This window comes from Tetrahymena thermophila (assembly GCF_000189635.1).
Source record: "Tetrahymena thermophila SB210 genomic scaffold scf_8254465, whole genome shotgun sequence".
NCBI lineage: Eukaryota > Ciliophora > Oligohymenophorea > Hymenostomatida > Tetrahymenidae > Tetrahymena > Tetrahymena thermophila.
The window spans coordinates 1-17,739 of record NW_002476242.1 but is presented as its reverse complement, the minus strand read 5'-3'; the positions used below and the strand labels follow the sequence as shown (position 1 = coordinate 17,739).

Genomic DNA, 17,739 nt, shown 5'->3' with positions numbered 1-17,739 from the left:
TAAATTTTTTTTATAAAAGAAAAGGGTCTTTTAATAAGTTCTAATTTAGAAAGTAGACTAGAAAATGTTAATAATCTTTTTATAGTCTTAAATTTTATTGTACTTTACAACAAAATTAGCAAAAATGATTACATCTAAGTTTCATTTATTTAATCAACTATGTTATAAATTACTTGTTGATATTTCTACTTTAAAAATTATTGGGCCATTTATTCATATTTTTACTAATATGAAGACATAAATAAATTTTAATGATAAATATTATTTAGCATAAAATAGTATTATTATTAATATTGACACAGAAAAATATAATATATGCAAATTATATTTATATATAATAGAATTAATTAATTAATTAAATTTAAATTTCACATTATATTCTTAAATTCATATAAGAAACTTGGATTTTCTACTTTTAGAATTCTGAACAAAAAAATCTCAAAATATTTGATGGTTATGGTGAATAATATTCAAGAAATAAATATGGTGTTTAATATTTAATTTTTTATAATATAATTAACTTTTCCTAATATATTATATTGTTTTTTTGTTAAACTATTAAATATATTAGGAAAATTAATTAATCTAAAAAATAAAAGTTTATGGTTAGAGTTTTAAAAATTACACAAAAATATTAAGTTGTTTTGTTAAAATGTAATAAGACATCAAATTAATACATATTTTTTATTTTTCAATATGAATAAGTTTAATTGATAAAGAGAGTATATTTATTTGACCGAATCAATAATAAAGAAAATATTGATATTTGATTAACCTTTGCAGCTTTCTAAGTTATCTTTAAAAAGTATTTTCATCAAGATTAAACTCGTTATCGCTAAATTAATAAATATAAATTTTAAAGAAAATAAAAAAAATGAATCTTGAGTAATTATTTTATTAGCTAATCTAATAAAAAAATACTCAATTAGATATTTTATAAACAAATAAATTTGTTTTATTTACGCTAAATTCAAATCCAAAAATTTTAGATTATGAAACTTAGACAACGATTTAGCTAAATTAGCAACACCTTTATCACCAAATGAATTATTCCTTTTAATTATTGGTTGATTAATTTTATAAAATGAATGAATAAATATTTTTTTACTCCAAATTTAAAGTCAAAGATTCAATTTTTTGGCATTTTTTTAAAGCTAAAGCCAACTTATTCAAACCTTAATCCTAAATTTCATTATCCCTTTTGATAAATTGAATTAAAAATATAAAATTAAAACCAAGCATGGATAATCTTGATAGTAAAAAAGGCTTTAGTTTATTATAATTTAATGTAATTTTTATTTTAAATATCTTATTTTATTAAGTCAATCAAATGTTTTTTGATTTTCGAAAAATTTCAAATTTACTATTCAAATTTTACAACTAAATACAACAGTAAATAGTAGTGAAAATAAGGTAAATAATAAGAAACTGTATGTGTTATGCTAAATTATAAGTAAAAGAAGTAAAATATTTAATTTACCCAAGATCCAAAGTTAAATTTGAGATATTTTTTAATTTTTCTAAAGTTTTGGCGATTTAAATTATAAACTCATCATTTTCTGTATTGCAACTCCTTTTTATTTAATAAAGTATTAAACAAATATAAGAATTATATTAGAAGAATTTTAATTTTGATAAATGATAGATAAATTATAAACTACAAAATAAATTTTTCAATTATTAAAAAGTAAATAATTTATCTTTTCTTTTATAATTTTAATTAATAAACTTCTTTTTACATTAGGAAGAGTTTCAAGCATGAGAGACTGACACTTTTGCTTAAAGTTGAAAAAAATATCGAAACGTTATAGCCTTCAATATAAGTGTTTCTGAAATTAATTATTTATAATAAAAATTTAATCAATTTATGTTGAATAATAAACTTATGAAAAGGAAAAATAGTTATTTGACTCTTGTTTTAAAGTTATATTTTAATTGCAAATCCTTTAATCAAAATTAAGGCAGTTTTGTTTATTTAAAGAAGCAATTTAAAAAATACAAGCAAGTATTTTTTTTTATAAATCAAAATTTTTACTCAAGATCAACTTCCAAATTTGAGAGATTATCACATGAAGCGATTCTAACTCCTAAATCAGTTAAGCATTTCCCATCCTCTAAATTCAAAGATCTTTTATATAAAATAATTAAATAAGAATCTTAATTGAAACCAAATAATTAAAAAATAGTTAAACTTCCTTGTTTATTTCTTACTTAAAATCATTCATAGTTTAATATTTTTTATGGAATTATACATCTTAAACTAAAACCTATATGAAAGCATTAAATTGTTTTTGTGAAAATAAATATAAGCAAATTGAATTTTTATTTGCTACTATATTGTATTATTAAATAAATAGTTAAATGACTTCGATAACAACAGCTCATTTTCAGATTTTATTCTGAGATAAAAGGAATAAAAATATAAATTTTAATTACTTCAAATCAAGCTTCAAAGTTGTGATGTGACTGAATTTTGTTATAGCATGACCTAAGCTTGAGACGAGTTTGCCTCCTTTAAGATTATTGTAACTATTATAATTTAACAAAGTATGATAAATTTTAAAATCTTCTAAACATAAAATAGATTTTAAAACATATAATTATGAAATATGTTTACCTAAGATTAAGATCTAATAGTCTTAGATTGGTTAATTTCTAGAAACAAAAGCTAAAACTAGAGGTAACTTAATCTTCCATCATAACAAAGCTTTATTATTTTCAAAATTTAATAGATTAAACTCATCATTTAAGGTAATTAATAAAAAATTAAAAATTTTAAAACAAATTTAAAATTCAATTTAGAATTGTTTGATTAAAAATAATTTTAAAAAATAAAAAAATTATTTCGAGTAAATTTAGTTAATTTTTAGATTGATAAAAAATAATTGATTTGAAAAAAGCAAGCAAATAAATAAATGATAAATAGATAGAAGAATAACTTTACGAAAGTTAAAGTGTCAAGCTTTCAAGGTTGATACATTTAGCTAATTAAGAGAATAGATATTAAGCTCCATCATTTCCAATTTTGTTTTAGCTAAATCAAGTAAAAATAATTTAATTATTGAATAAAATAGTTATAAATAAATTCTTTAATATGTAAAAATAATATAAAATAGGTGGAAAATTTTAATAAATAAATAAATTTATATATATTGATCACTCAAGTTTTAGAATTAGGTTCTTTAGATTATTTTTATTATCAAGAGCAGAAGCTATTTTATATACATTTCTATTACTGAGTCTCCTATTTATATTAAAAAAATGATTTAAATGATATTATTTATAAATATTTTAATTTCAAAAATCTTCTTTCTAATTTGTAAATATTTATTCATATTATTTATTTAAATAAATTAATAAAAATTATTTATATTTTTACCTAAGATCCAATATAAAAGTAGACAGCAACGTGCATTTGGCTAAAGCTTATCCTAAGCTAGAATAAACAGCATCATCAAAATTATTGAGCCTATAATATGAATTTAGAAAATTTAAGATAAATATAAAAGAGTAAAATAAATTTATTCATTTAATTCTTACCATAATTCCTCTACTAATTAAAATTTGTAGATAAATTCTTATAAATTAAATTTATTTTTTTAAAATAAATTAAATATTTTCATATTAACAAATTTATCAAGCATTCAGTTAAAGGAATTACAGTTTTTCAGTTTTTTTTTTTAAGTAAAAATAAAGCTGTATTTACCTAAGATCTAGGGCTAAGTAAGAAAGATTAGGGCATTGAGCTAAGCCAGATCCTAAACTAGATAAGCTTTAATCTTTGAAACTGTTCATTCTTTTAAATAAATTATATTTAATTTCCTAAAATAAATAAATTATTCAATTTTCAATTAAGTTAAAAATATATATAATTTTAGATTGCTTTAATTTGAAGTTTTAAAATATCTATTTGTTTGTCCACTGTTAGCATAAAAATTGTATGACCTTCAAATTGGTTGAAAAGCATCAATTATAAAAATTAAATGAATTAAAATTAGCATGAATAAAAAGATAAAATATTTTCTAATAAAGAAGTCTTTTCTGCTAAAATTTTAAAATGAATTAAATTCAAATCATCTTAAATAAATAAAGATATTAAAATCATATTATTTTACTAGAGATCAAGAGTCAACTTCTACAGTTTTTCACATTTAATTATAGAAGATGATAAAAGTGGAATGTCCTTGTCTTTAATCCTATTTGCACTATTTTATATTTTAGAAATATAAAAAATTTTACTTTATAGTTTCAAATAAAATTTTATTGATTAAAATATCAAATAATTGTTTAAATATTTATACCCCAAATTGAGATCTAAGACCTAGATATTCTAAAAGCTTGGTAAGGCTAAGCTAAAAGTACTCAAGTTTGAAATATCGTTTAATCTTAATTTTTATTAAAGATTATCAATTTAATAATTAAATTTAACCAGATAGATTGCAATTTATAAGATAATTTTAGTTATTTTTTTAGTTAGGCATTACTTTCATTCATATAATACTATGATGTGAGATGTATTATAAATAAAATAACAATAATTGTCTTACCTAAAGTCAAGCTCTAAATTTTTAACATTGAAGCATTTTAGTTTAGTTTTAGGTTCACCCAATTTAAACACGCTCTGTTTTTTTGACCTATTTTTCATTTAATAAAGTTGTAAAAAATTCTTCTTTAATAAAGATTATTTAAAGTTAAATAAAGATATATAGATAAATAAATATTATTTATCATCAATTTTATAAATGAAATTTGTAATAAAAATATAAAAATAAGTTTATGTGAAGGAGATAAAATCAATCCAAATAAAGTTAAGCTAATGAGTTATCATTGATATTTTAAAGATTGTTTACTTTTTGACATTTTTTTCACCAGCTGTAAAGTAATTTCCTATAAACTTTAAATATTAAAATATGGAAATGTTGAGGATAATTATTAAAAATAATCTAACTCTATTTAGGTAGCTGAATCTTTAATTGTCTTAAAATAGCATCTTTTTTTCTTTATTTCTTTTTTTTCTTTTTAATATTTTTATGAGCAATTTTGATTTATTTTAATTTTTTTTTCATTTTTTAATTTAAAGGATATGTAAGCAATTAATTCTAATACTTTAGCGCCTTTTTATTTAAAACAAAATTAATCAAATTCAATTTATAATTAACATTGAGAATGTATAACTCTTTAATATAAAAGATAATATAATAAGGTAATTAATGCTTTTAAAATGTGACATACTTCATTTCAAATCAATCTTTAAACACTTTAAAGAAGAATAAACTACTAAAATGAATATGATTAGAAGTATAAACCATTTTTAAAAATATCAATAAAAAAGATCTTTTATGATTTATTATTTGAAAGTAAAATACATAATACATTAAATCTTCAATATTTATTACCCAACTAAATTAACATTAGTGAATGATAATTAAAATAATTTTTTCCAATCTTATATTTTAGCAAATCTTTTAATGAATTTCAAAAAAAAAAAATTATTCTTGACAAATCTTACATAAATAATCAAAAGGTTAAGAATAACATAACAAAAATATAAAAATTGATAATTAATATCCATCCCTATGTATTAGTTGGAAAATTAATAATTATATACTTGTTATTTATTAGGTATGAATGCTTTTTGAATTTGATTATATAGCTCTTCCTGAATTTGAAATATCACCAAAGTTAAATGATATCATGATTTGTGATATTTCAAAAGATTATTAAATTATTTATTAAAATTTTTTTGTTCTCAATCATCACTAATTTTTTAATTGGGCTGAATTTTTAATTTAATCACAATTTTTATTTAAATTAAGGTAAGTTTTTTTTAGAAGTATTAATTTTTCAAGATTTTATGGTAAAATTCTATTTTTAAAATAAATGTCAATTAAACCACATCTGCTGAAGAGCCTTTCGTAATGAGCAAAATTCATTGGTGTTTATAATTATTATTTAGCGAATTTAGTTAATTCTGGCCAAATTAATTATTTTTCCTTCCAGTAATTCAAATAAGATTATTTTCTATCAATAAGTAAATCCTTAAAATATTATTTTAATTACATTTGACATTATTAGTACAATCAATATATCTTGTTAAATATATTCTTGTTTAAATTTAATATTCTTTTAATAAATTTAGTCAAAACCAAAGCTTAATTCATTGTTATCATTTAAAATAAATTAATTATTTTACATCGTTTATATAAAGAATTTTAATATATTATAATATTTTAGGTAATTAATTAAATAATATATTTAATACAGTGTTTAATATATTTAATATTTCCTATAATTAATTTAATATATTTTATAATTTATTATTATTATTAATTAAAATGTTCTATTATTTTAACAAAATTACTTTTTGACTTTCACAAAAAAATTTAATTAAATTATTTATCTAGGTAGATAGGCATATTTCTTGCCTTTCCTTATTTTTTTTATAAAATAAAGTCATCTATTTCTAGCTCATCATCTTTGTAGTAAAGCTCCTAATTTTTTTATAAAGCATAAGAGTAAACATAATCTAAAAATATCTGATAATAGCGTCTGATTGTTGTTACCCTAGAAATATCTCCACAGTTATTTAAATCTAAACTTTATTTGCATAATTCAACTGATTAATTTCTTTCAAAGTTTTTCATTATGAAAAATATCTAGCAATATAGCAATCTACTATTCTAAAAAATGGTTGAACTTTTTTCTGAATAGTATTTTTTACAAAACTAACAAAAGAAATTTGTTGTCCCTTCTTTACTTTAGTTAGCATCTCGATTACATTTAAGTAAATTTAATTTCTAATAATTTATTATTCTTTAAAAATAGCCTTTACTTTAGAATATTAATTAAATTCAATTCAATTTTTAAAAAGTTAAATTAAAATTTCATTGAGTTATTCGATTCTTTCTAAATTAATTATAATCACTATAAAATAAAAAATTTTATTTTTTTTAAAAAAATAATAAAAATTAATCTTAATTTATAATACTTTCCATTATAAAAGTTATTTTAGAATATATTTATAAAATTCTTGAACAAAAAACACAAAATATTTTTCAAAAAAAAATTAAATCGAAATTTTTTGTACTAATTTATTGTAGTTTTATTTAATTTATAAAATATTATAGATGAATTTTAAATAAAATAGCTAAGACAGACATATATTTTATAAAATTTAATTAATAAAAAAATTAACCAATTTAAATTAACATTATTAATTTATTAAAAATAAGAAATAACTTAAATAATTTTAATTGCTTATATTAATTCTAAAAATAATTCAAACACTAAACTAATTTTCTGTCTAGGTAATTTAAATTTCTATTTAAAGAAATGCTTAAATTTCTTAAATCATAAAAAATATTATTGAAGGTACTATAATAACATATTTTCCCTTTTTTAGATGTTTAAGAAAAAATTTATAATAAGTTTTGAACTATTTATTGATATAAAGAATTTAAATTTAAATAATAATAAAATTCTGTAAATGGAATATATCTAAATTTAAAAAAATAATTTTAAAATAAACTAAAATAAATAAATAAAATTCTTGAACAAAAAACATAAAACATTTTTCAAAAAAATTATTAAATCGAAATTTTTTGTACTAATTTATTGTAGTTTTATTTAATTTATAAAATATTATTGATGAATTTTAAATAAAATAGCTAAGACGACAGACATATCTTTTATAAAATTTTAATAAATTTAAGTAATAAAAAAATTAACCAATTTAAATTAACATTATTAATTTGTTAAAAACAAGAAATAACTTAAATAATTTTAACTATTTATATTAATTCTAAAAATAATTCAAACACTAACCAAATTGTCTGTCTAGGTAATTTAAATTTTTATTTAAAAAAAAAAATGTTTAATTTCTTAAATCATAAAAAATATGATTAATGCCATTTTAAAAATATTTTTAAGAAATTAATTTTTGTTTTATAATAAATATAAATAGAATTATATTTGATTTTTTATTTAAAAGCCGGCATGGTGAAATAGTAATTACGACGGTATCACGGAATCCTCTAACTCTTCAATTCTAGGTTCGAATCCTAGTGTCGGCGAATTTTTTCAAATAAAAATGATAAAAAGAAATTGTTGATTTGTTTAATTATTTAAGATTTCTTAAAGAGATATTTTATTTATTCATTTTATCTTCAAGTAATTAAATGTATTTTTATCATTTAAAATAAATTCTTTATTCAAAGATTAATTTTACTTTAAATAATTTTTTTAATGTTTGATTTTATGCAGAAATGAATAAAATTAATAAGATAATTATAATAATTACATAAAAAAATTAAAACTATTCATAATATTTATTTTTTCATCTTATAAAAATTTGAAAACATAATACTTAAAATATTACTAGATTAATTAAATTAAATATAAATAGAAAACACTGATTTAATTATAAAGTAATTGCCATATGTAAACCATTTATAATCTATCATTCATAAAACTCTGATTAAAAAAGTTTCCAACATATCCTTTAAAGATTTGCTACCAGAATTTTATTATTTAGAACTGATTTACTATAAATGCTAATTAATTAATTAATTAAGGCATTTTCTAAGCATCTTTTTTGCTAAAATTAGGAGATATAACATATATTTACTTAAACAGGGATTTTTGTAATAACTAATATAAGAATTTGAAGTAAATATTTAAAAATATAGAAAATTATATTAATAATTTAATATATGTAATGAATCATTAGTAATATGTTAAATATACTATTGCTTTTATATAAAGTAACTGTAATTGATACATTTATTATATTTAACGCAAAAAATATTTTAAATTTTATTATTGTAACTTGTCTTGAATAAAATAATTATCAAAATTGTTGATATTTTAAAAATTGCTGTAGATTCTACTCTTTATTTTAAGTCAGGCAAAAAAGCTTTTACCAAGTTATTTTAAGTCTGAATAAAAATAACTTTTTTAAAAAATGTTTACCTTCATCTTAATATATCAGGAATTGCAGAAAATTTCATTTATTTTACTTTAATATCATACTTACCTAATTTTTAATTCTTTAATTAAGGTTCTTAAAAAATTTTTATTTAATTATTTAGTACTTTATTTATTTTTTAATTTTTTTTCTCGAAAATCGACCTTATTTATTAAGCATCCATCTAAAGTGGTGTTTCAGTCTATTTTATCATTGATATATTTCTTTTAATGAATTGTCTCTATATTTTTTTTCTAAAAAAAAACAAAAAACTTATTTATTAAAACAGATAAAGGTAAATATATAATTATCGCCTACTGAAAGGGTTAAGACTTTTAGAAAAGAATTTCTACTATCAACCCTCAAATTTAATTTTAAACCGTATCTGACATTTTAATTATCCCAGTTTTAAAGAAATTATTTTATATCATATTTAATTGATAGCAGTAATTTGAATAAAAACTATCAAATAAAATATTATTGTTTGTCTAAAAATAAATAGTTCAAGAAAGTGCTGAAAACTGATGATAATCAGACCTTAAATTAGATTATTTAAGCTTTTGTCTTTAAACTTACAAATTAATTAATTAATATAATTTGACTTAATATTTCTATTTATAAAAGCATAGCTTTTTATCAATGTTTTAATAATAAAATCTGTTTTTAATCTCTTTATAATTTTTAGGTGAAATTGATGAAAACGATTAAAAATTAAATTAGTAACTCTAAAATATTAAATTATTTTGAAAATTATATTCACAATATTTCTCAAAAAATCCTTTTGAAAATATTTTATTTATAAAAGTTACTTAAAATTGTAAAATTATTAATACAAAACCCGTCTAGCTCAGTCGGTAGAGCGCCAGCCTTTTAAGCTGGTGGTCGAGGGTTCGAGCCCCTCGGTGGGTGATTTTTATTATTTTTAATTAATTAATAGTTATTTATATTACAGATTCTTTTCTGATTAAATTAAATATATAGATAGAGATTAGATTATTTTTACAAAATACAAACAAATAAATTACTAAGTGTTAGCAAATAAGTAAAATTAGTTCAATAAAACTCTTTGAAAATTAATCTAGAGCTACTAATAAACCCGTCTAGCTCAGTCGGTAGAGCGCCAGCCTTTTAAGCTGGTGGTCGAGGGTTCGAGCCCCTCGGTGGGTGATTTTTATTTTATAAGCTTTAATGAAATTTGTAATTTTATTTTAATTTAAAAAATATTTTTTTATTCTTCTTCTTTTATTAAGCAATAAAAAAAAAAGCTTTTTTAGTATTCAATTTTTGATTCTTTTAAGTATAATAACATGTATTTTAAGTTTAGAAAAACTAAATGAAAATATCAATCAAAAAATTTAGTTTCCTTTATAATTAATTAATGAAGAACTCTTTGCTATCTAAAACTAAGTAAAATATCTATTATAATTTAGCTTTACCCTTTATAATATGTTTTAATTGATAAAAAATAACATATTCTAATAAAATATTTATCTAATTAAATGTAACATATTATAAGCTCTTAGTATAATTAATTTTTAAGCAGCAGTTTATAATAAAGTTAACAATTTTAGTAGACGACATTCAAAAAAATAACATTTCATAAAAAATAAACTAATTTATCTCTTATAAAATTTTATAAAAATAAAATAATATCATATAAAAATAAATAAAATACACTTTATTTTTAAAAAAATCTCTTTTTAAAGCTATTATGCTATTTAAATACCTTATTTTTTCTATATTTTTCAACCTTTTTATCTATCATTTTTTCAATCCCAATAAATTTACAATAAAGACTCAATCCAAAAAATTTAATCGATGTTCCTGTTGGCCCTATTCATTATTTTCTATTATATATTTTAATTCAATTAAATTTAATTACTTTTTGAAATTTCTTACTTCTACTTAGCCTAGCTAAATAATTAATCAATTAATTAAAAACAAATATATGGCATTTTATTTTACTAAAACCCTCAAAAAAGCAGAAAATGAATTGAGGTAAGCTATTCGCTACCTCAACTAATTAACTAATTTTATTCCACTTATCAGACGAGTATAAAAATTTATTGCGATCAAGCTATAGAGTACTCAATAATGCTGCTGCAATCATTATTACCAAGTACGAATAGGAAATCTGATAAAGTGAAAAGAGAAGATAATACAGCAGATAGGAAGGTCAGATCCACCGAATTATAGTTTAGACAGGTAAGAAACCCGCCATCTTACTATACATTATACCTGCATTACTGAGTAACTGATTCGATTATCAGAGTATCTCCCTCTCATAAGAGCTTTCCCAAAGGAAGAAAGACTTACTATGTTGATTCTTTTATCACTCTATTATATTACTTAAATATAAGATGATGAATTAAAAACTCATGATTTTGGATTTTCTTCTATTGCTTTTATTTTTTCACATTTAATCTAATATTCTTCAATTTTTCACCACTCAATTAAATGATTATGAAAAGAGCCAGAAAAAAGATAAAGGATATTAATAAAAATATCTAATTCGCCACATACAGATCCTATTTGAAGTTATTAAAATTTTGATGAATTTACATTAATAATTTATCAATACAAATTCAAAATCATTTGAATATGCAATTCTATTCAATACTTTTATTTGATTTCAACTAAAATAAAAACAAAATATTCTAAATAATAAACTATTATAAAAAATAAAAATATATAAACATTTTAAATTTTATTTTAAAAATAATAAAAAAAGGTTTTAATGAATAAATTTATTTAATTTTTATTTATTATGTTAATATAATTTATAGCTGCTTGTTCCTAAAAGTGCTATAAATAGTCTTGAAAGGTATTATAATCTCTTCGCTTATTTATTTTATGATAAACTTACTATTCATTATTCATATTTTAGAATTTATTTTTCAACCATATTTGTTTTTTTGACTATTCAAATTCGAATATTTCATTTTATGTGAGCTTGATTAACTATAATATAAATGTGTTTTCTTTTAAATAAAACTCTACTTAAAGAAAAATCAAATAGACACTTACTTAATCATAACAAACGAGGAGGAAAATTAAGATTCTGTTAAATATTCTAATTGCTCTCTATTTATTATTTTGATATAGATAGAAGACCATTTCTTTCAATAAAAAATATTTATGGATAGTATGTTTCATAACTAAATTATACTAAAATGGCTGTACATATAACTACATCAAAGCTCTTTTTATTAAATAATGCATGCGAAAATTAGCTTTTTTAGTAATTTATTTGCCATATTCAAAAAATGACATAAATTTATGCATTATTAATAATACAAGTTTTATGGATATTTCAGTAAAAGATACAGCTTATTTATAGCGAGCTTCTAACTTTAGAGTAGATTTAAGGCACAAAAAAAGATTTACTTAGCTATTGTAGCATATTTTTCAGGTTATTGGTTCTTCATATCAAATATATTTTATTATCCGCTAATCCTTTATTCAAAAATTAACTTTTTGAGGAAACTTCAAAGAAGATGAAAGAAAAAGTATTTGCTTTTTTGGGTTATTTATTATTTACTTACTATGTTATTTTTGTAAAAAAATGGTGAGGTATATTATCTAATATGAGTTACTTATAGTGTCTATTTCAGCAATTACATATGTGCTTTGTTGATTGGCTCTCAATATTTGAAAATAAGATAATCCTTTACCATATTTATAAAAGAAAAGGGTATTGTAATACGTTCTAGTTTAGAAATTAGGCTTGAAAAAGTTAATATCTGTTTATAGTCTTAAATTTTATTGTATTTTAGAGCAAAATTTGCAAAAATGTTTACATCTAAGCTTCATTTGTTAAATCATCTATGTTATAAATTATATTTTGGTTTTGCTACTTTAAAATTATTGTTCCATTTATTCATATTTTTATTATTTTGAAGACTTAAATAACTTTTAATGATAACTATTATTTAGTTTAAAATGTAAAGCTGTATATATGGTCAATTACTGCAATAATGACTAACAAACAGCCTTAGTCCTAAGCTTCTTTCTTCTTTGTATTATTAAAGCTTTGAATTGTTTCATTGTTTTTTTTCTTGCTTTATCTTACGTGCTTGCTAGTCTGCTAACTTTATTTATTATGTCATTTTGCAATATTTCGTGATTGAAATGATGGCAAGTTGAGATATTTAAATCTTATTCATAAAATGATCTAATATTTAATGCGTATTTATACAATTTTTATGAATGAAAATTTTAATATGTCAAATATTCTTTTATGAGATAATTTAATTAATTTATATCAGATTTTAACAAAAAATAAACATTTAAAAACTTAACGAATTTTGTTTATTGGTACATAATTAATTAATTCAGATTAATTTGTTAGAAAAAAAAATATTGAAATATTAAAAAATGGATACAATCAGCTAAAATCTTGTAGGATCTTAAGAAGCTAAATATAAGCTTGCTATGCATCTTCAAAACAGGAAAAAAATCAAAGAGATGTATAAAATGAAAGGTCTCTAAATGCTCGATAAACCTGAGTTAGTCAGTAAAATATATTTAAATTAATATTTAATTTTTATGAATGAATTGATTGATAATTATTAATATTTAAATTTTAAAACTTTCATGTAGATATTATTAAAAACTTAAACATTTAATATGTGAAAATAAAATCAAACCATCGATTTAATCATTTACACTGTCTTAGTTCTAATCAAATTTTATCTTAATTAACAAAAGTTTCTGATATCTAAGAACCTAAGTTAAAGCCTTAATAAACTTTAATTTATTAGACTATGAAAAGCGAATTAACTAAAAAAGGGTACTCTGATTTTAGGTTTTTAGGATAGGGATAGTAGGGATTAGTTTTGTTAGCAAAAAATTCTAAAACTAACATGAGGTATGCTATCAAAGGTGTTTAAGTTAGAGATTCTTTTGGAAATCTTGACGAAGATCTGAACAATAGAGTGAGACAAGAAGTAGAAATACTCCAAAAATGTAGAGACTCTCCATATGTAGTCAGACTTTTAGATTAATTTGAAGGATAATAATTTAGTTACTTAGTTCTAACTGAGTGTTAAGGTACAAATAATAAATAATACTAAATTATTTTAAAATTAATTAAACCGCTTAATTGAAAGTTTTTAACACCAAACTAAATGCTATAAATAAAAAGGAACTCTCACCTAAATTTTAGAAAGGAACTAAAACAAAAGACTGAATGAAATATCAGCAATCAAATACGCTAATGATATTGCTCAAGGTCTCTACTACATTCACTCTAAGAGCTGTCTTGTTAATGACCTGAAAATGGATAATATCTTAATTGACTACCATGGAAATGCAGTTGTTTGTAAATTTTTAACAAATACAAACAAACTTGATTGATTTTCTATAAAATATATTAATTAATTAAATAGCTGATTTTGGTTTAGCAGATAACCTAACAAATAAATCTGGTTATGCGATCAATCAATATGTATGCACTAATATTTTTATCATATTAAAGTGGTATTCAAATAATTCAATTCAAAAAAATGAAAGATGGGAAACTTCTTGTATCAAGCACCAGAGTGTTATGACCCAGCTGATCTATTCGGTAAGGTTTATTATGATGAATATTAAAAATTAGGCGTGACTGTGAGACAACAACCAAGCAATAGAGTAAATATTTTATTTAAATTATTTCACTAAAAGCTAATTAATATTTATTTTATTTATTAATTTAAACAGAGTGAAGCATGTTCTTTAGGTATATTATGAACAAAAAATATTATTTGTTTTTATTTAAATAAATTATTAAAAAGGGTATCTAATTTATACAATGGTCTAGGGAATAGATATTAATATGATATCAAATAAGCACAAAAAATTGAATTATGATAATGAATTTAAAAATTTTGTTTATCACAAATAGCTTAATAATATTATTGAAGGATTAACTAATTTTGTTCCAAAGAATAGAATGCCTATTAAAGAGGCTTTAATTATTTTAAAGGGAATTATTTCTTTTGAATTTTAGTTAGATGACATGCTTATTGAGATGATAGATGGAAACACTCAACAGTTCACAAGTTCACTCAAAAATTAAATTGAGTTTGTTAAAGATTTTTCTAACAAGTTTTATCCAATCATGTATGTTTGTTTATTCTAATCTATCTCTTTCATTGATTTTTTTAAAGTAAAAATGAACAAGCCTTAAACTAAGAGTTGAAAGAAGATCATCAAAAAAGATAATATGTTAATTTTTTATTTTTACTCAAAATATCCTCAATTTATTCAAAATAATTCTTAAAAAAGGAGGCAAAAATAGAAGAGTTATAGAAAATAAATCTTTAACTATAATAACAAATTAGTGAATAAGAAAAAACAATTAAAGCTTTATTAACCTAATTAGAATAATCTTAAAATTAGTTAATGAATTAACCTTAGATTATGATGATGCCAACGATGAAGACGACGAACTAGTAACATATTATTTTTTAAGAAATTAATAAATAGGAAAAGAAAAGAAAGATGAATTCCCAAGAAAAAAACTAACTTTGAATTCAAAAAATAAGTTTTTAACAGAAACCAATAAAAATATTATTAAAAAGAAAGTAAAAATTTTTCATCAGCAAAAAAATTAATTAATTTTAATTTTATAAAAAATAGAATGTAATTAATTCCTTTTCAAAAATATTTATTAACTTTAAAAGATTATCATTCACTTAAAAAAATTGAATAGCTAGTAATTAATTTATTTAAATTTGTAAAACCTTGATAATCTTCCATTTAAAAATTCTTTAGAAAGTAAATTCCTTCAATTGCTAGATAATTAATATAATATCATATTTCAATAGCAAGTATATTGATTAACCTTTAATTATTTTTTTAAAATTTCCTTAACCTATTTAATTTAGCACACAAAAAAAGATGTAATTTTATTCAGTCAATTTCAATATTACAAAATATTTTTTATTTAAAAGGAAGTAAATTACTTTGAAAATCATGATCATAAATTCATAATCATATTCTTTTAGAGGGTCTCATTTTTATCTATAGCTATTACTTTATTTATCATTTCTCTAATATAGATTGTAAACTCTCATCCCTTCCCTAAAAAATACTAAATTTACTTATATTTTCAAAATAGCATGTAATTTTTTTATCAGGAAATGCTTAAAATTAACTTTTATATTCAAAATAGCACGTAATTTATATTTTAGAATGATTTTTGGCGAGAAAATAAATGCTGAATTAACTTTCATATTCAAAATAGCAAGTAATTAATTAATATTTTAGAATGAATGATTTTTGATGAGAAAATAAATGCTGAATTAACTTTCATATTCAAAATAGGATGTAATTAATTAATATTTTAGAATGATTTTTGATGAGAAAATAAATGCTGAATTAACTTTCATATTCAAAATAGCACGTAATTAATTAATATTTTAGAATGATTTTTGATGAGAAAATAAATGCTGAATTAACTTTCATATTCAAAATAGCAAGTAATTAATATTTTAGAATGATTTTTGATGAGAAAATAAATGCTGAATTAACTTTCATATTCAAAATAGTGGGTAATTAATTAATATATTAGAATGATTTTTGATGAGAAAATAAATGCTGAATTAACTTTCATATTCAAAATAGCAAGTAATTAATTAATATTTTAGAATGATTTTTGATGAGAAAATAAATGCTGAATTAACTTTCATATTCAAAATAGCGAGTAATTAATTAATATTTTAGAATGATTTTTGATGAGAAAATAAATGCTGAATTAACTTTCATATTCAAAATAGCATGTAATTAATTAATATTTTAGAATGATTTTTGATGAGAAAATAAATGCTGAATTAACTTTCATATTCAAAATAGCGACGTAATTAATTAATATTTTAGAATGATTTTTGATGAGAAAATAAATGCTGAATCAACTTTCAAATTCAAAATAGGATGTAATTAATATTTAAGAATAATTTTTGGATTATATAGGAAATATCTACTTTTATTAAGATATCTTATTTTGAGTGATTGTTGTAAATGATATTTTTGAATATTGTTTATTGTAAAATTTAATAATCTAATTAATATTTAAAATATTGTAGATTATAAAATTTAAAAAATTATTAATATTCTAAAAATAAATATCGAAGCTAATGAATTTTTAAATTTAAATTAATTTTGAACAAATTTTAATTTTGAAAAAATAAATAAATATATTAACATTTCTTAGTATTATTTACTCTAAATTAAGATATTTTAATATTATGCCTATTTCTTGTATTTAACATTATTTTTGATAATAAAATAAATGCTGAATTAACTTTCATATTCAAAATAGCAAGTAATGAATATTTAGAATGATTTTTGATGAGAAAATAAATGCTGGATTAACTTTCATATTTAAAATAGAGTGTAAAATTTATATTAATAAGAGATGAAAAAGCTATATTATTGGAAAATAGATTGTAATAAATATTTTAAAGAATGATTTATAAATAAATAATTATCTAAATAATCAATTAGAGAGTAATATTATTTGATTATTATTTTTTTTAGAAATTGCTGATTTAAATTATTTAGTATTAACAGGGACATGTAATAATTTTAGTGAAATAAATAATAATTAATGAGTTTTATAAAATTGTGAAAAGCATGTAATATAATATTTGCGATTTAGAAGTATCAGATAGTGAAAAAATGAGTTTATTATATGAATTAGTGGGTATGAATTAGCTTATTATATTTTAAAACTTAAATTATTGTATCATTAATAATTAAAAAATAGACAGTAATCTTTTGATTTTAAA

General features: G+C 19.6%; 5 protein-coding genes across 5 annotated transcripts; 2 read left to right on the top strand and 3 right to left on the bottom strand. All coding sequences in view use genetic code 6, as the record gives it.

Annotated features, from left to right (window-relative positions):
- Positions 1–1,035: 1,035 nt before the first annotated feature.
- TTHERM_01498890 (kinase domain protein) lies at positions 1,036–4,990 on the bottom strand (the record flags this gene model as incomplete). The annotated part of the gene is made up of 15 exons (XM_001029473.3): positions 1,036–1,198; positions 1,481–1,573; positions 1,740–1,829; positions 2,036–2,128; positions 2,437–2,529; positions 2,618–2,707; positions 2,945–3,034; positions 3,161–3,244; positions 3,380–3,469; positions 3,707–3,796; positions 4,116–4,205; positions 4,302–4,385; positions 4,548–4,634; positions 4,851–4,894; positions 4,949–4,990. The coding sequence occupies 15 exons, from the start codon at positions 4,988–4,990 to the stop codon at positions 1,036–1,038; spliced, it is 1,323 nt and encodes a 440-aa protein (XP_001029473.3).
- A 1,381-nt stretch (positions 4,991–6,371) lies between these two features.
- TTHERM_01498880 (hypothetical protein) lies at positions 6,372–6,644 on the bottom strand (the record flags this gene model as incomplete). The annotated part of the gene is made up of 1 exon (XM_001029472.1): positions 6,372–6,644. One exon carries the CDS (start codon positions 6,642–6,644, stop codon positions 6,372–6,374), a length of 273 nt encoding a protein of 90 aa, XP_001029472.1.
- Positions 6,645–6,687: 43 nt separating this feature from the next.
- On the top strand, positions 6,688–6,891 carry TTHERM_01498870 (hypothetical protein; the record flags this gene model as incomplete). The annotated part of the gene is made up of 1 exon (XM_001029471.1): positions 6,688–6,891. The coding sequence occupies one exon, from the start codon at positions 6,688–6,690 to the stop codon at positions 6,889–6,891; it is 204 nt and encodes a 67-aa protein (XP_001029471.1).
- A 3,871-nt stretch (positions 6,892–10,762) lies between these two features.
- TTHERM_001498869 (hypothetical protein) lies at positions 10,763–11,075 on the bottom strand (the record flags this gene model as incomplete). Its single annotated transcript, XM_012799486.1, has 2 exons — positions 10,763–10,812; positions 10,865–11,075. The coding sequence occupies 2 exons, from the start codon at positions 11,073–11,075 to the stop codon at positions 10,763–10,765; spliced, it is 261 nt and encodes an 86-aa protein (XP_012654940.1).
- Positions 11,076–13,342: 2,267 nt separating this feature from the next.
- TTHERM_001498868 (kinase domain protein) lies at positions 13,343–15,481 on the top strand (the record flags this gene model as incomplete). The annotated part of the gene is made up of 9 exons (XM_012799485.1): positions 13,343–13,481; positions 13,676–14,017; positions 14,112–14,288; positions 14,356–14,414; positions 14,480–14,599; positions 14,669–14,687; positions 14,743–15,070; positions 15,118–15,175; positions 15,236–15,481. 9 exons carry the CDS (start codon positions 13,343–13,345, stop codon positions 15,479–15,481), a joined length of 1,488 nt encoding a protein of 495 aa, XP_012654939.1.
- Positions 15,482–17,739: the final 2,258 nt, after the last annotated feature.